Source organism: Saccostrea cucullata, unplaced genomic scaffold, assembly GCF_032062105.1.
Source record: "Saccostrea cucullata isolate Sc308-1 unplaced genomic scaffold, CSIRO_AGI_Scuc_v1 ctg197, whole genome shotgun sequence".
Classification (NCBI taxonomy): Eukaryota; Metazoa; Mollusca; class Bivalvia; order Ostreida; family Ostreidae; genus Saccostrea; species Saccostrea cuccullata.
In genome coordinates this window covers 458976-477633 of record NW_026938805.1, presented here as the reverse complement: position 1 = coordinate 477633, position 18658 = coordinate 458976, and the positions used below count along the sequence as shown (strand labels likewise).

At 31.9% G+C, this 18658-nt stretch overlaps 3 protein-coding genes across 4 annotated transcripts; 2 read left to right on the top strand and 1 right to left on the bottom strand.

Moving 5' to 3' along the window:
• Nucleotides 1–2178: 2178 nt before the first annotated feature.
• On the bottom strand, nt 2179–10608 carry LOC134251389 (23 kDa integral membrane protein-like). Of its 2 annotated transcripts, none has more exons than XM_062733786.1 (10): nt 10534–10608; nt 8751–8887; nt 8198–8398; nt 7929–8003; nt 7615–7734; nt 7082–7175; nt 6665–6804; nt 5725–5808; nt 5352–5479; nt 2179–3235 (listed from the first exon to the last, which is right to left on the bottom strand). In XM_062733786.1, the coding sequence occupies exons 2-9, from the start codon at nt 8862–8864 to the stop codon at nt 5435–5437; spliced, it is 873 nt and encodes a 290-aa protein (XP_062589770.1). In that variant the 5' UTR covers nt 8865–8887; nt 10534–10608; the 3' UTR covers nt 2179–3235; nt 5352–5434. The 2 variants fall into 2 exon arrangements, with proteins under 2 accessions (XP_062589770.1, XP_062589769.1); XM_062733785.1 differs by having other exon boundaries at nt 8751–8872; nt 10520–10607.
• Nucleotides 10609–10794: 186 nt separating this feature from the next.
• Nucleotides 10795–16102, top strand: LOC134251336 (BRCA1-associated ATM activator 1-like). Its single transcript, XM_062733729.1, has 11 exons — nt 10795–10829; nt 11196–11345; nt 11782–12072; nt 12309–12657; nt 12746–12853; nt 13259–13391; nt 13574–13718; nt 13976–14049; nt 14232–14433; nt 14705–14874; nt 15058–16102. The coding sequence occupies exons 2-11, from the start codon at nt 11225–11227 to the stop codon at nt 15730–15732; spliced, it is 2268 nt and encodes a 755-aa protein (XP_062589713.1). The 5' UTR covers nt 10795–10829; nt 11196–11224; the 3' UTR covers nt 15733–16102.
• Nucleotides 16103–17500: 1398 nt separating this feature from the next.
• On the top strand, nt 17501–18658 carry LOC134251329 (exosome complex component RRP46-like). The gene is made up of 2 exons (XM_062733722.1): nt 17501–17611; nt 17945–18658. The coding sequence occupies exon 2, from the start codon at nt 17948–17950 to the stop codon at nt 18596–18598; it is 651 nt and encodes a 216-aa protein (XP_062589706.1). The 5' UTR covers nt 17501–17611; nt 17945–17947; the 3' UTR covers nt 18599–18658.

The window sequence follows — 18658 nt, the reverse complement described above, 5'->3', positions numbered from 1 at the left end:
CATTTACAGATCCAACTGTCACATAACTTTATTAATATATATCATTCTGATTTTTATGTAAAACATAATTCTTTGCAGTAAAACATGACAATGAATGAGAAAACAAGCTGATTCTCAGCAGAATGAAAAATTTTCAAGGTAAAGTGTTCCTGATATTCATTTAATTTTAGTAACAATAATTCAACAAAAATTTCAACAAGATAAGCATTGCCAATAGGTACACATTAATTCAAATTATCTATTTCTCACTTAGAATATGTTCCTGCTTAAATATTATGTATCCTTTTTTAGTAATGTATATTTTTTTTTTACTTTTTAAAATATCTATATTAGAATACAGGTATGTTTAAATTCATTTTGAAAAAAGATAACATAACAAACATTATATTTTAGTTGTACTTGTATCTTTTTTTCTGCCATTTTTGAGCTAAGCAAGAAAACTTTAGTGATAGTAATTAATAATCAATCAAAGATAACTGATCTACCTGAGAGAAAAAATTTCTATGAAAATACTGCAGTGGCAACTAATTACATGTACACTTCATACAACATATCTTAAAACATAATGTGAAATTAAAAAAATAACATTTCTTTATATATGGACTGGAATGTACAATTATAGTTTTAAAAATAGGATGGTATTAAATATTAGAGTTGACTGAGTAACTCAAATACTAGGAAGTGTGTAGATCAACAATTAGATTTTAAATTGAAATGTACAAAATTTGTCAATAAAGATTTTGATAATTCAGAAAAGCAGCAAATTCTACATTATGCAGAACTACAAGTGGCTAGTGCTGGCTTTCATGCTAACAAAATACAATCTGATATGTGATTCTGATTCAGATGTTTGCAAAAATTAGAATAAACATAAAGAAATTACAGCTATAATAAGACCTGGTAATAATCAGTAAATCTTAAATTCAAATTCCACCTAGACCTTAATAGATTTGGCTATAATGAGACAGAATAAAACAAAACAAAACACACACATGTTACAAAACATTAATGCATGATCTTTTAGAAATAAGTATTTAAAGCTTAACTGTATCCAAAAAGCACAGCAAAGCTTTTTATATGAAAATAACATCTATCATAATTCTAGAATAAACATCTAGGTAAATATACAAAGTACAAGAGCATCAAATTTTATTAAATACCGGTACATGTAACAGCATTTCCATCTTTATAACGCAATTAATATTGCCCTCCCTTGACAGAGTTCCTTTCTGCTAACATGTAACAGCATCAGAAGCATAATACCATACAGCATAGCCTGAGTATTCTTTTAAAGACAGAGAATTTGTCAAAAATTTGAATATATATACATACATAAGAAAAAAAAAATATTATGCAGCTTCAGTTCCAAAAATATAAAATGAATCACATAGTATTTGACACAATTCTGAATATAGCTTTTCAGAGTACTGAAAATATATAAGTTCAGTTTCTTTTTCTTTAATAGTGCAAAGTTTTATATACTACATAATAGTAGATAAAGTTGAAAGATAATGTAGAAAAATTTCACATTACAGGCAGATGATTCCAATGTTTGAATATTTTCATAAGATTTTACGGTAAGTTATACGAACAGTTATTAATTAATACCTCATTTCAAACTGACATGCAAATTCTTAATAGAAATGATGATTTTCATTTGTCATATGCTTAATAAATCATTGAAATATAAGTCTAAAATAATTCATATATTTAAATCTTCTGACTGACTTAGAATCTCACATTTTGAGCATAAGAAAATAAAACCAAGTTCAAAACAACACTAAACAAAGTATTATAAATAAATGCATACACATTAAGTACAGATCTGTACATGCATATATCACAATTTATTATACATTTACTAATCCAAATCAAATTAAATAAAAAAAAACCCAATTAAAATACTTCTTTTCAAAATATGAATGAATAATCCAGACAACTTTAATTTATGGGAGAAGAAAACACTGCTATGCATCAAATTTAAAGATGCAGAATAATCTCAATGAAGATATAAATATTTTTTAAAATATGGCCCTAAATTTCCAAAAATTGCTATAAAATAGCAGGCATAAAAAATTACTTCAAGTAGAATTTCTAAGATGTGGAAAATTTAATATTAAATAGTTATTGACTGGGTTTGACAACTTGGACCCCCCCCCCCCCCCCCCCCAAAAAAAACAATTGTTTGTTTGTCTTAAGCCGTTATAGACTGAAGGCAAACAGTTTGGTCAAGGGGTCCACAAAACATATTTTGCCTGAGAACACAGTCAATAAATGTTTTGTTAAATTACCTTTTAATTTTTATTTTGACATATCTTGCACTTGTTTTTATATTTCCAAAAATTGATATAATTTTTTTTTTACCTGCACTGCAATTTAGCCTGGTCAGTTCTATAAATGGCCAGAGTGTTCTGTTAAAAAACAACACAGACATGTCTTACATCACACTCAAGAGTTTTAACCCCCCAGTTTTTTTTTTTGATAGGAGAATGAATTAAATCATTGGGAATGTCAGACTGTTTAAAGTATAGATTTAGATAGGAAACAATTTTAAAAGGTATAACAATTTCCTTTCTTGCAATCATAATATTCATTTAAAATTGACAATGATTATTCATACCTGTACCTGTATGTATATTCTTTGATCTTTGTTTTAGTGTGTGTGTGTGTGTGTTTCCAATAATCTTATCAATATAAATTCATTGAATTGAGAAGGAAAAAGGCAATTTACAGTCAATTCTTGTATGTAAGCATCAATATACTTCCTCTGCCTAAAAATATTTAGCTTTTACGAAATTAAAAATTTCAAATGACTAATGGTGCAACTACACTGGAATACATATTCAAAATATATAAATACTGGAAAAATAAATATAAATATATATCGAAGATAAAGATTTATATGTTGGAATGTATCACTTTGTTTGTTTTGAATGCTGGTGATCAGAATAAATTTAAATTATTCTGCTGGGAAAATTAAAGAATCTTAATTTTTCTACTGCTTCATTACTTCAACATGACCATTATGAAAAGAGTTCACTTTTAGGTACAAGTATTAAACAGATCTATATATTATGATCACAAGCAATTTTAAAAACTTCCAAAATATTTCTTTAGAGTATGTAGTTACTGTGAAAATTACAATTTTTTTGTAATTTCAAAGTCTAAAACATCAAGTGCTGTATACTAATACTTAATCTTAAAAGTCTATCACAGATGGAGTTAAAGAACAGGATTGGGTTGCTCAAAACTCTGGTTAAGGTTTACCGTTGGTTAAATCTCTTATCCAGTGGTTAACTTTTAACCTTTGGTTAAATTCTGTTGCTCAAAATTTTTCCACTGGTTAACTTTGCTATCCAGTGGTTAAATATTGGCTAAAGTTAGCCATTCCACAGAGGTGGGTTAAGTCTCTTAACCAGTGGATAAATATGACTAAAAAATTATTATTTGTTGTAAATTTTGGGAGATAACAAAAGAAACAAAGGTTTATAGATATTGTAACCAAGAATTTAATGTTGATGAGTACATAAAAAGGCATATGCACTAATATAAAGACAAGTTGACGTGGTTTTGTAGCAATGTTAGGCAGGAATAACATCACAGTCAGGGATATGATAGGTTTTTATGTCTTCATCGTCAGCAGAAATGTTTTAAATGGGTTCTTTCAAGGATTAATCTGTTGGCATTACAGAGGATATTATCAAGCGGCCTTCCCTTGCTGAAAAATAAATAATTATTATAGGTATATTTTAAATAAAAATTACAAATGAATAAAATCGTTGGTCATTTGCATATAGGTCTAATAATGGATATAGATAAAGTGTTCTTTGGTTACCATACATCAATATTTAAAATCAATTGAGAATTGACCCCCCCCCTTCCCCGGACACACACACTCCTCTCCCTTTTCTAAAGATCTTGCATTATGTATTTGTTTTTCAAAATAATATTAGTTATCATTTCCTTCCCGATATTTTTATCTGCCTATTTTATCAAACTCCTTTCTTGTTGACTGCTGCATTAAATTTTAAATGCGTACCATTTCCTTTGATTTTATCATCATTTTGGCAAGGTCTCGGTGAGATAAAGTGAATAAAAATATTCATTCAAAATTAAATCTAGCATTGATTTTAAATATCTTTCCATAAGCATCAGGATTTTTTATCTTATTTTATTTTTTTTTTATTTTTGCAAAGATAGACTTTATATAGGCATTGAAAATTGGGGTTACCTTTTTTTAATTTGTTGGTTTAGCCCCCCTCCTCCACCCCCACCCACATTCAGTTGGCTACTCTACTTTCACAATGCTTCCGATGCATATGCTATCAATATTTATATAAAGATTTTTATCTAATTTCTACATGTATTGATGCTAATATTAAAAGGTGTTGTATTTATAAAATACACTTGGGATAATGCATTTTAGTTACACCGCAAAATTTAATTGTACGGAGCGAAATGCATTAGTGACGAACTCGCTATATCTACTTGCATATTCGACCATGACCTTTCTGTAATAATTTTAAAAAAGATGCTACCCACTTTCAGACAGTGTTAGTGCATTGTAATGCAGGATTACATAAATGTGATGAAAGTTATATCTTGTTTGGAAATATTTGACAAACCACTGGACTGAGATCTTTCTGTCAAGGTATGTATAAAAGCGATAATACAACAAGTGCGAATTTCCTCGAATAATAGCAGACGACGTTTACATGGTGTAAACAGTAAAGGTGTCCTGACTCCAATCAGTTATTATTTAGGTATGAAATGATACAAATTGATGTATTTGCCTCGTAATTATAGCTGTCTTGAGTAGGTATTGTCTTTAAAATATTTTCTGTAAAACTAAGATCTAACAGCTTAACGAGCATCTAGGTTTCTGCAATCATTCTATCCATCTTACCTGTGGTGCTAATCCTTTCCCATTCTATGTGTTTACAGTTACTGCATCTTCCACTTGAATTTTCAGCGAAGAATAATCCCAGCTGACTTGTGTGTTCCTCACTTTTTGCGACTAAAGCGTTTGTTTAGTTTTGATACTGTTACAATTCGATATTTCACCACTTCTCCATATACGGTTGTAACGTTAAAACGTCTCACTATTTACTTATTTGATATTTACCATGGTAGCCATTTTTGGGTTGACAACTGGACAAGTGTAATGCATTGTGGGATACTAACCAGTGGTTAAATCACTTAACCTGTGGTTAGTTAACCAGAGGCTAATTTTATTTTGAGCAACAAATATTTGACCAGTGGTTAGTTGGCCAGTGGATATTGAATTTAACCAACGGCTAACTTATCCAGTGGTCAAATTTAACCAGTGTTTTGAGCAACCCAATCCAGGAATGTACATAAAACAGTCTTGGACTCGACCAACTGTAGTTGCCAGCAACTAACAATGCCCTTGGAAAATAGTGGTGCCAATTACTCAGGTGGACCGATGGACAATTATTCCAAGAATCATTTCCACTATCTGAAATGTATAACAAAACATAAATAAAAGAAGAAAGAGTATAAGTACAAGTAAATGACAGGGGAATAAACAGGTAGCATGAGAGTGACTCAAATTCACAAAGAAGGGAGATAAACAGTATAGAATATTTCTATTACAAGATGTATCATAAAAATACTTTCTTTAATACTCATCATGAATTTCTTACTACAAGGTATAACTATAAATTTCTATTAAAAGAAGTAGCCTACCAATACTATACTCACCATGAAGACAGCAGTAACAATAGCCGCTGTACCAATGATTATCCCATTTTGCTTGATATATTCTTCCAGTTTGTCATAGCATCCCTTCAAAAACAGTTCATACAATTATAAGTTTGCATTCTTTCCACAATACAGCAAAACTCGGTTATAACGAAGTCACTGGGATCATTATGTTCATAATTCGTTATAACCGTAAAAGAAATTCATTAAATTCATATAGCTGGGGACTCAAGATGACCTCGCAATATCCGTGAATTTGCAATATCCATGTTCATACTAAACGAGTTTTACTGTACTGACAATAAGTAACTTAAAATATATGTATATGGTAAATATATCTCTGATTTGATTAAATGCTAAGTACTGTAGAAACACAAATATTCGTGGTGGATTAAATTTCGTTTATTTTGTTGTGAACAAATATCAATGAACTATCCCACACAAAGTTTTCTATGACTACATATTAAATAGGGTTACTTTCAAAACAACGAAATTAAATGCCAACAAAACTATTTTTGATCCCAAATCAATGAAATTTTATCCCCATGAAAATTTGTGATTCTATAGTATGTTTTTTGATTTCTGAGGAAAATTAATTTGCTTAATCTTGTAGTGTTAATTTTATTCTGCTTATTTAAACTTATTGCGTGATAGTCTTTCTTTTCATGGATATATTGTCAAGAAAACAACCACACAAAAACTTCATTAAAAAAAAATACCACACGCACAAAATTCACAAATGGAGTTGTTGAAAGAAATATTTCTGTTTCATGGATCAAGACTTTTTTCACCATAGTCTTATTTTAATGGATACTTGTGGCCATCAAAACTAAAACATCTGTAAAAATATTTGACATTCATAAATGAGTTTTTAAAGGGAAGATTTTCATGTCCACTTCCTGTTGTGTACAGAGTATAACTGACGGGTTTGTTCACTTACTGTAGTGTATAGAGTATAATTGACAGGTTTGTTCAACACAGGAGGCTGCTGGGATGGGGGAGCGTTGGACGGTATTAGTCCTTGACATCTCTCCATGTCACTGGAGGGCTCACAACAGCTCTTAGGCACCAGACTCCCATCTAAACAATTATCACCAAAATTTCAATCCATTGATGAAATATGATATATTTAAAAAAAAAAAAACATGAACATGTATAGTATAAGTATATTGATTTTTCACGTTAATAATCATTAATTTGTAAATATGTATCCTTATTTCATGTCAGCAAAAAAAAGAGAGAAAGGAACCTCAATCCCATAATATTGATGGTACAAATTATTTCTAAAACAATACTTCTAATATTCAGTAAATCATGGAAAACAATTCGTTGATATTAAATGTAATCCTTTTCTTACTTGAAAACTTGTCTTTGTACCAGTAACTGGAATCTCTATAAGCATACCATGAGGTGGTACTATTCTCATCACCATATGGTCCACAGCACTCAAACTGAAAATAATATCAAATCTAGGAATCTTGTTTTGCTTCTGTCCAAAACAAATATCTCAGAACAAAGTGGTTATATTTTACGACATAATAGAATACTGTGGAATCGAGATAAAATTCTATCAAGAACATGCAGATAAAGACTCAACATCAACCATGTAAATACAGTAAAATTTGTTTAGTGCGAACACGGATATTGCGAATTCACAGACATAGCTAAGTCATCTTGGATCCCTAGATATTTAAATTTAATGAATTTCTTATACGGTTATAGTGAATTACAGATATAGCGAAGTAACTTCATAGGTCCCAGTGACTTCTTTATAATTGAGTTTTGTTGTATTATACATGTAAATATATATATATATATATATTTTTTTTTTACTTTTTTCATCAATGAATTAAGTTTTAAAGTGCATGTTTTAAACTATCAACAACTTACAGATCTTTGAACATTGTCCCAGCTACTTGTGATGGAGGAATGTTTTTTATTCTTTTCTGTGTTCACTCCATATTTATATGTGATAGCCTCAATCATTGACTTCTTGGCGGTATCTTCTAACTGCAACAAATATATTAAAAGATTACAATGAATTCTACAAATAAAAGATCTAATGGCCCTGAGGTTGAATGTTCTATGTTCTGTTTGGCATTTGATGTTATATATATTAATGTCTAACACTTTCTATGTCATTACATTTGCACACAGATATTGTTTTGGAATGATCTCATCAGATGCACTTTATGCATACATACCTCTGATATGAAAATATAACCCAGCACCCCTGCTACCAGTAATGTTATTGAGAGGAAAGCTAGGATTCCAAGGTGCTTGAATAAAAAAATAATATATTTATTTCAATAACTATTAGTCAAGAAAATAACCCCCATCTAAAATAAATGACTTTTTTATCCAACTGTTATCAATGTCAAAACATACATTTGACATGATTAGTCATGAATAAATTGAAAAATGCATATGTTATGTTTAAATAAAAATTAACCAGAATGCATTTGTTACTTACCAGTCCCAGCATGCACTTGTTCTTACAGAGAACCCCACAAAGTCCAAGTGTAGACACCAGTATAGCCCCTGCTCCCGCTGACAGCATCATGAGGGAGTCCACCTGGTACATCCCCTCCCCTAACAGACCTGACACCACCCTACTACCATACTCTGCCTCAAGTGTAAAAATCCCCACAACAAAAGTCGTCAAGGAGGCCACCTACAAATGATAATACATGACATAGTGTACAAATGCCAGCTCGTATAATTCTAAAATAAGGTTATGGATAGAGCATCTTATAAAATATGTTATTTAAACTCTTACTATTCTTCTAATTTCTCGATCAAAAGTTTGAAATACATGAAGTTTCATAGCTGTCTGTCTTAAATTTTCACTATAAAATAAATGTCAGTCTTTAAAAAATTTACAGCACTTGTTTTTAAATTGTATTGTCATTCATTTGTCCATTTCAATACAAACTTGCACAAAAAGTTTTTCAAAGAAACAAAAAATTTAAGGACTTAAGGCCTTCTTCATTGAGGTGATGTAAATCATTTCTTAAAACACCTACCATTACAGCCACCAGCATAAAAACCAAGGCATATCTGGCCACTGACTTCACCGTTAGCCTATGGTGTTTTTCTCGCAGTACCCCCAAGTCATCTTCCGATGTATGGAATGACATGATGGCAGCTGAAAATGCCAAACCTGTTAAACAAAAATTGATAAGATATAATTTCAATTCATTTTTAAACAGGGACAGGCTATGAATAAAAAAGACAATTTTTATTTTGCAAATTCTTCGGTTGTTAAATGGCATAAAAGTCAGTCTTCACGAAAACTTTTCAAACTAACTGGCCAGTCGGACCAGTGAACTTTCAAAATTTACTGGCCGACCAAAATTTTTACTGGCCCCTTAATTATAAAATAAAATACATTTTCATAACTGTAAAGAACTTTGTTCGGTAATAACCAATATTTGCCCCCCAAATCAAACTTTGATGGAGATATATTTATTTAAGTTCTTAAACAGGGGAGCATATGCTGACTTCAAAGCACTGAATATTTTCATAAGTAATGACGCCATATGTACGTAATGACGTCACAAACATGACGTAAATTTAAGTTTTTAATGAATTTTACAGAAAAATGTTCATATTTCGTCGATACTTTGAGTAAAAGTCACCGAGCGCATGTGTGTTCAGGATAAATATTTTGATATAATGTGTAGAATGATAATATCAATGAAATATGTCAAAATTGTTCCTGAACAAACTTGCGCTCTATAAATTTTAAAGCTAAAATTGTTGAAATTTTGTCCATTTTGTCCTCTTTCTGAAAAAGGATATAAAATCGGACTAGTTTGTGGCGTCATAAAAACAAAAATTGTGAATACACTGCTTTGACACTATAATATGTTCTGTTAATTTATATTTCTCATACAATTTATTGAATTCAGCACATTTCAGGAAGTTTTCAAAATTTGACTTTTGTGGGGGCAAATATATGCAATATACCACATATAGTTCTTTATACATGTTTACGTACTTCAACTTTTGAATGCCGCCATTTTTCGTCTTTTGTCGCGTTTCGGTAAGTTGTTCATTGGAAATTTGCACATTTTACGTACTAGTTAATAGTTACCAGCTAGTTCCGGTTATTACGTAATACATCCATGTTATGATAGGGTTACAATAATACGATTCAACAACACGTGCTTGTTCTTTTTATATTATATATCAATGAAATTTATGCAAGTAAGTCAGTTAAGATATATATTGACTGTGTACGATTTTTAGAATCAACAAGCCCATCGGACTTCTTCAATTTTGATTTTCACTGACCCAACATCAAAATTCACTGGCCTCGGTCTTCGGACCAGTGAGTTTTCGTGAAGACTGATAAAAGTAGAAAAAGTGTCATTAAGTAACCACTGTAACCAGGCTACTTTCATTTTTCAACAGTTTTGTACAGTATCCTAATTGTTACCTTATTAGTTAAGGATAAATACAGGGTCTACTCTATGGTATAAAAGTACTACCTTAACGCATAGTACCAATTTCTTGGCACCAACAGCAGAGCACTGTATATCACCCCAACTTATTTTCACAAGTCTTTTCAGCTTGCTTTCTACGATATTTTAACGTAAAGTTTATGCATAATCATATTCACATATACTTGCAAGTGCATCTGTAGATCCTAGGTAGAGAAACTAAATCAACGAATCAATCAATTTGAGAAATAATGAGGCAGGCAGAACCAACCAGACAGCATAAGGTAGTGGAGTAAACAATTGATTAACATATTTCTTGGACGTCCAGTTACATAGATTGTGACTACAATTGAATTCTTACCAAATTATCTCATAAGAAGCAGTAGTTGATCAATAAAGTCACATTCTTGACTACACAAAACACTCCATCTTCTTGCCTTTGCGGATCCAAAGACGCTTTTCCGATTGGGGGCGCTTCTGTCGTTAAGTAACTCTTACCTTGTGTGTTTCGATTTATATCCTCCAAACTTCGAACCCGATGTTTATTGTAAAACGTGGATAAGTTGTTGTTATTGCATTGTGCTGCATTTATGCATAATATGCTCCAAATACATCTCGAAGTTGTTCTTTTAGGTGCCAGATGTTGATATTGTTTGGGTATTTTAAAGCATTTATATTTACTTTGTTTTGAAATCTGAATAATTTAATGAAAAGGTTAAGGATGCTTATATCCATTTATTCTATTGCAGTATCATTATGGACAAGATTAGCAGATTAGCATCCCATGATTTAAAAAAAGTTTACTAACTTTGAATTTATTGTTGGAAATGGGTGAATTATTCCTATCAGAATAGGGAGAGACAGGGGGTATTCATTAAAAGATAACAGGTTCATTTTAAATTTATTATGTAGTGTTTGATGATGATTTCAGTAAAAAAATGTATCATCATGTGAATTTTTATTTTCTTAAGATGGTGTATTACAAGCTTTGTATTAAGTTTCTCCATCGTCTTTCTTTTACAGGTGTATAGATATTTTCCAAGTGACTAAACATGGATCTTGAGACATATTGTAAGAAATTTCAACAAGTTTTAGAATTCCTCCAGACAACAAAGTGCCAGATTCATGACGACACATTATATCAAAAGCTGCTAGATGATTTAAGTGAAAAAGGTGCAAAAATATATTTTACACCTTTCTAATCTATCTCTGTACATGTGCATGCTAAAAGGGAATTGAAGGGAATGGTCTTTTACAATTTTTTTATGAGGTTATTTACATGATTTATGAGATTTCTCTTATTTGACAATAGTCGATGGAACAAATATATTTTTCTTATCTTTGGCTGAGTACATTTTCTCTCATTTTTAATCTGATTGATCATTGATCAATCTCTTCACTATCATTGATCAGTCTTGTTTAAAACCTTCATCTACTACAGATAATGATTTATATTCATTTATTAAAAAACAAACTGGTCATGCCAGCAAGAACAAAACATTGTATTTGGGCAGTTGAATTATCTTTTTAATCTGCTGATAGTGATCGATGTGCATGCGTAAGTAATCTATTATTTAAATATTCATTATATTTTCAAATTTATTGCTAGTGATCAGTGCCGAGTTTGCAGAGGAATGGGGAGTTATGCGCTTTATACAAGGTGTTGGAAAAAACCCTGATGTCAGGCCAGACACTCTGGTTTTTGCTGTACAATTGATAGGGAAGCTGGTTTCTAAGATCAAGTTTTCTGTGGATCATCTGAATATTATATCATCATTGATCGGAACTGTTGTAACAAATAATTGGATGGAGAATCTGTCTGTCTCTTGTGCACTGCTCCAAACAATGACAATCATCCTCCATAATGCCAAGGAGTTCTGTGCAAACATAAGTCTGAATGGTAAGTTAAAATACCGGTAAATGGAATTAGATTCCAAAGTTTGCTCTTTTAAAAGAATAGATAAAGGATAAGGTAGGAGTCAAGAACTATTCCAAATTTTCAGTCAGTTGCTTATTGAAATTATCCATATATCTATGTATCTTAATTCTTTTCGCATTGTCTTGCTCCCTTCTGTAAGAAATCAATGTGATAAAGTAAGTACTTTAATACATATATCCAACAATTTTGTATTTCAGAAATATTTTTGAAGTCATTTGATATACTGAAGGAAGAGAGGAGTATTTTTCTGTCCAGAGCTGCATCAGATTTTATTATTTCTGTGTTTACTAGTGACATGGTCAATTTAGAAGTGGCAAAATGTCTTCTTAAGGAGCTCCAGACCACTATTGTTGACTTGAACAATACAGACTGTCAAAGAGTTCTCTCCCCTTCAGTGATGTGTTCTTTAAGAGTACTTGAGAGAGTGCCGTGTCTTTTTAGTGACTGCTTTGATGAGATTTTAGATCCTTTGATTCTGTTAATGAAGAATGGGAATACACAGGCTGTTACAACTGCCACAAGATGTATTTGTAGATTTTATGAAAGGTAGGAGATCTCTCTGACATATTACATTAGATTTCAGAATGATTAATGATGACTCTAATTTCATCGTATATTTTTCATTTCTTGATAGTGGGAGTGAAGTGGAGGTTGTTGAAGTAAAATCGCAGATATGTCTGGTATTGAAAACACTTGACAGTAGTAGATGTCTTCATATTGCCAAGATTCTTTATCCCATCAAGTAAGTATGATCATTACTCTTACTTAAGCCAATTACTGTAAACCAAGTTATATTCGCGTGCGTGAAATTTTCGCGAAGTTTGCAAGAACCTCGTCATCACGAATATTTCTCGCCGTGAACCGGTCCTTAAAGTGTATATGTCTATTAACAACAAATCAAAAAAGACTTCATCGCGAAAATTAATCGTCGCGAACTAGTTTGTCCCTGAGAAATCGCGAAATAAAGTCGTCGCGAATAAAAGTTGGTTTACAGTATTGATTAAATAAAAATTTACATTATCATATATGAGGCACTATACTTTATTTGTATTGTTCCTCATTCACATAACAGAATGTATTTATTTGAGTTTGATGCTGCAGAAAAAATTTGAGATCATATTAAAATTGATGTTAATATTCTTTGCAGTCTTATAGAAAGAAGAGATTTGGAAGACATAATAGTAAAGCCACTACAGCTAGACAACTTAAAACAATCATCTTCCCCTTGCCTCTCTGCTATATGTCAGAGTCTTACAGTTGTCAATGAATGTAATATACATGTGAGTTTCTTGAACTAGCAGAGCCATTTGTTAATTTAAATTTATCTAGAATTTAAATTAAATTAACACTAAAAATCTAAAGAATCTGAAAAAATTGAACTTTTTAATATATTGTACATGAAGAAGATCTACATGTATATTGCATAATCTTAAAAATTAATGTCCATGATTGTCTCTTGTAGAATCCAGAGATCTGTAACCATGTTTATAAAGTCTTGAGGATGACAGCTGATGGACAAGGGGAGATCACTGATACATTTTTCTCTCAAAATCTATTTTCTTGGAAGACTAAAATACAAATCAAATGCCTAGAATATCTAGAATCTTGTAAGTTGACAGCTCAGCAGTCAGAGCTGGCAAGTACAGTTTTACCTGAGCCATTAAGGCTCAAGTTAGCTTTTCTCATCCAAGTTTCCCATCAAGCGATCAGTCAAGTTTCTTTCTATAATTGCTCCTGCGATAAGTTAAGAGGTACCAAAGGAGGTCAAAGTTTTGCTAAGTTATGTAGAAGTAAAAATCTTTTCAAGAACAAAACACAAACCTGTTTACATGCTACATCTATGCCAATGATTTTCTTTTTTCAGACATCTGTGAGGAGTTGATTCCCTTTGTGTTCTCTGTCATCAGTAACATAACTGCTTCTTCTACAGACCACATAGTAAGTTTTGATCACAGATACGACATTTAACTGCAGTAGAAATTTTTTTTTCTAAAAGCATCCAATAAATTAAATCAGTACATACATGTATTTAAAATGCCCTTTATTATGCTTATCCCCTTTGATCATAGAATTATGATGCTGTGGAATGATTTGATATGCATCGTCACATATTTTTACAGATATACAGGAAATGCCTTGACTGTATATGTATACTGCTGCCTCAAGTATTGTCTAGTTCTAGACATTCCTCAGATGTGTCTACAGTTACTTCAGATCTGTGTAAGATACGGGACTCTGTCCAGAGGAACTTCTGTAGTATGGATTGGGAATTCAGAGATACTAGCTGTGAATTTGTTAAAAAGATTTTCGAACAAGATAAAGGTAATATCACTGTATGTAAAAATTTGATGTGTTATTAACTGTTATGAATGTCAGGCCACAATACCTAAAAAAACATCTTTATCATTGATTTTAGTGTGTTAATGAATTATAGCTAGCCTTGGCCTGTGGCTGCATAGTTTCTCTGTATTAATTCTTTGGTGTGAACATATTTCTACATGGGCCATTGAAAAAAGGTTAAAAGAGATAAATCTGTGTGGAATCTGATTATTCTGGCTTTACTCAAGGTTTCTTGTTCCTTTTATACATATAGAAAATCAGTTCATGATGAGTTGGATACTGGATTCTAGATTCCTAATGTTTGCATATCAAGCTATTAGTGATGGGGAGAGTTATGTAAGAGCTACAGGTCTCAGTACTCTACAGACTGTTCTCAGGTCCACTCACATTACAAGTCTGCTACAGGATATAGGCAGCACAATCGTAAGTGTTTGTTTCTGATGTTTAAAAATGTGCTAATGTGTTTCTTTCATGGGAAGTAATTAAAAGAAAAATTAAGTTTTAAAAACAACTCATGAAAGCAGAGATTTTCAAGTTCATTGTAAATGGGCATTTTTATGGCATGTATAGTTAAACTACTTTGATAAAACTCTATATTTGTTTCAGGATGAGATTATATCTGGGGTGTTAGATGTCTGTAACACTGACAGTGAGGCCTTTCCTAGGAGGGATGCAGTGACCCTCCTAACAAACTGCTGGGGGACCCTCATAGAACAGTTACAACCAGATACCATACAAAACATCACCCAGAGTTTCTCTTTGTCATTACCTTCTGACTTTGACTGGGAGGTCAAGCTAAAAGTGGTAGATTTCTGGTGTATGAACTTGAAAAGTTACTTTGCAACAGACATAGCAACTTCAAAGCGGTCAGTGGTGTTTTCAAGATGCTTGAAATGTGGGCAGGGATTAAAGAAAGGTCCCCTCTCTCTTGCCACTGCTGTTGATGTACTCCTGAAGCTTTCTTGTGACTATGATCCTAGTGTGAGTAAGAGAGCTCACCAGGAACTAAAATGGATTGGTGAACACTTGGATGGAATTATTGTTTGTGAAAATCCCCCAATAAATGGACATGGGGATAGAGGTGGCATTTGGGGCTCTTGCTGTAGCAGTGTGGTTCGAGAAATCTACGTTAAAATTAAAGAACAGAAAGAAAAGCATGACATGGGATCAAAATTTATCACTGAATATGACTGTAATTCCCTGTCTTTGCTGGATGATATTTTGTCTTTGGACAAAGGTCAGGAAGAAGAGGATGAAGACAATGTCATTGACTGTTATTAAGATTATTACTCTGAAATCAATATTTGAAATAAAATCAGGATTCCATGATTTTCTGTGCACAATATACACTTTAACAAGCTAATTCAATGTGTATTTAGCTCACCTGAGCCAAGGCTGAAGTGAGCTTAAAGCTTTTCTGATCACATTTTGTCTGACATGCGATCTGTCTATCCATCTGTAAATTTTCACTGTTCATTTATCATTATCCTGGCTTTTCAAATTTAACTTAAAATCCTTTCTTTTTTTTATTTTAATCTTGGCTTTTCCATCTTTGTACAGCTTTATGCATAATGTTCAGTGACATTGTAATAAATGAAATTATGATGATGGAAGGAGTTGTTTCATTGTGTTTCCATTTATAGAATTGATTCATTTAGTTCTATTACTGTAAACCAACTTTTATTCGCGTGCGAGAAATTTTCGCGAGGTTCGCGAGAGCCTCGTCATCGCGAATTTTTCTCGCCGCGAACGGGTCCTTCGAGTGTCTTTTACTATTAAAAACAGTTTAAAACAGGCTTGATCGCGAAAATTAATCGTAGCGAACTAGTTTACTCCCGGTAAATCGCGAAAATAAGTCGTCGCGAATAAAAGTTGGTTTACAGTATATTTGTAGCATTAAGTGTTGATTCATTATATATAGTACCAAACCCTAATAATAGTCTCATGTGCTTAAGCTTACTCTTTCAATACAAAACAAAATAAAAGTTAGGTTGAAATTCTGTACGAATTTGTATGAGTTATTCTCTATATAATTATTTAAGATGGACCAAGAAATATTTTAAGAGTTTTTTATTAAAAGTTGGAAGTTTTATGTACATGTAAGGTCATAGGGAAGGTCAAGGTAAAAAAGAATGACACAGAATAATTGCTCACCTATCTATTTCAGTGTATTAATTTTGCATTAATAAAGTCACAGGTGCGTGAGGGCAGGACACCCCCCCCCCCCCCCCCCCCTTCGATATAGATCCCTGGACCTTTTCAACTTTTTTCTCATAAATTTTCTTTCATTGACATATTTGTGATAACATCTATACCAACAATTTGAAAAATTACATAAAACAAACATTTTATAAGATCTACCCTACATTCTATATATAAATCAACTTTTTGATTTATATATATAGAGTGGGGTAGAAATTCTTATAAAATGTTAGTTTAAGAATTTTTTCTCAATTGATAGGACAGATTAAATCACAAATGTGTCATCTATATATTATTCTTGTAATAAAGTTGGTAATAAAGTAAAAGAGCAGAAGAGAATTCAAAATCAACTTTAAGGTTGGAAAGTCATACATGTATTTTTAAAGCTGAAACTTTAAGCAAAGATTTCTAACTTTAAAGTTGGATTTACCAACTTAAAAGTTTTTTGTTTCAGTGAAATGTTTTATTAAAATGGTTCTGAATTAATTTTTTTTTAAATTCTATCAGCATGACCAAATTATGAAATATATTCTGAAAATGAGAAAAATGGGGAGAAAGGGGGGGGGTAAATAAGCCCATTTTAATTTAAAATTAACATTTTTTTTAGTAATACATTTATTAAAAGACCCCCCCCCTACATTTGATTTTCTTTAACTGAACATGTAAGATAACTTGGAACAAACTGGCAAAAGTTTTATTAAGACTTTAAATAATTATCTGCTTGTTAACTTTTTTAATTCCAAGAAATTTACATTTATAAGTATAGAAATATCAAATATTGTTTATGCAAAACAATTTGAAATCTGAATTTTGGTGATACGAGTAAACTCTGTATGACTTGATTAATTCCGAACATCCCGCAAAATACCATGTGAAGAAAGTTTTGCCTATTTTATTAAAATATATTACACTTTTCAAAAAATAACCACGGAAAAAACGGATAGAAGATAACTCTCATGTAAGTAAATCGTATGAAATATTATCAGATTTTTCCCAATGTCCTATTTGTATGTAAACACGATTAATGTGACTGAGTAGGCTTGCATTGTCATCATGTGTAAATTATGGGTATAAACCGTAAGGGTTGCAACCAGTATAGGAGTTGGGTTTTGATAAATAAAAGCTAGAGAAAACATATCGTGTGTGGAAGGATATATCAGCTTCCCTTAAGTATCTTTGTTATATATGCATGCTTGTCATCTTTCAATCATGTCGAAAATAAGTCCAACTTTTTTTAAATATCAAAAGGCTTTTAATTGATTAATAATTAACTACGGTAATTTAATTGTAGAGAATGGCATATGAGGTCAACAAGTTAAGAGAGTTGTCTTGTACCTTGGGAGATTTATCTCGTCCCGATGGAGACTCTACATTTTCTCTGGGAGATACCTGTGTTACTACAGCTGTGTATGGACCCGGAGAGGTCAAGATGACTAAAGAACTTCTAGACAAAGCCACAATAGAAGTTGTATACAAACCTAAATCAGGACTGCCAGGCTGTGCAGAAAAGTTATTGGAGAGGACAATCAGGAACTCATGTGAAACTGTCATTCTGGGAAACCTGCATCCTCGGTCAATGATTTCTATTACTGTACAAGAGATCCAAAACCGTGGCTCTTTGTTTGCATGTTGTATAAACAGTACCTGCATGGCCCTGTTAGACGCAGGTGTTAGTATGAGATATCTTATGGCAGCAGTTACTTGTGCAATAAATGACAAAGGTGACACAGTCATGGACCCTGACACTTTACAAGAACAGAGTGCAGTTGCTGTGTTGACATTTGTATTTGAAAATTGTGATTATGGAATAGTTACAGTAAATGCAAAAGGTAGCTACACACTTGATCAGTTTCAGCAATGTTTGTCAAAATGTAAAGAAGCAAGTAAATCTGTGTTCCAGTTTTTCAAAGATTCTTTGTGTAAAAAGTTATCTAAAAATGATTAATGCAATAAATGTAAAAAAAAAAAAATGGCTTCACTAGTGTCATCATGGTCATGTTTATGT

What these genes read in the sequence shown, in the direction of transcription:
- LOC134251336 (XM_062733729.1), top strand. Translation starts at nt 11,225, where the DNA reads ATGGATCTTGAGACATATTGTAAGAAATTTCAACAAGTTTTAGAATTC. An exon ending in GATTTTCGAACAAGATAAAG is followed by an intron (nt 14,434 to 14,704) that starts GTAATATCACTG and finishes TTATACATATAG; the next exon opens with AAAATCAGTTCATGATGAGT. An exon ending in AGGATATAGGCAGCACAATC is followed by an intron (nt 14,875 to 15,057) that starts GTAAGTGTTTGT and finishes TATTTGTTTCAG; the next exon opens with GATGAGATTATATCTGGGGT.
- LOC134251389 (XM_062733786.1), bottom strand. Translation starts at nt 8,864, where the DNA reads ATGTCATTCCATACATCGGAAGATGACTTGGGGGTACTGCGAGAAAAA. An exon ending in TTATGCTGGTGGCTGTAATG is followed by an intron (nt 8,399 to 8,750) that starts GTAGGTGTTTTA and finishes TATCATTTGTAG; the next exon opens with GTGGCCTCCTTGACGACTTT. An exon ending in TTGTTACTGCTGTCTTCATG is followed by an intron (nt 5,480 to 5,724) that starts GTGAGTATAGTA and finishes TATACATTTCAG; the next exon opens with ATAGTGGAAATGATTCTTGG.
- LOC134251329 (XM_062733722.1), top strand. Translation starts at nt 17,948, where the DNA reads ATGGCATATGAGGTCAACAAGTTAAGAGAGTTGTCTTGTACCTTGGGA.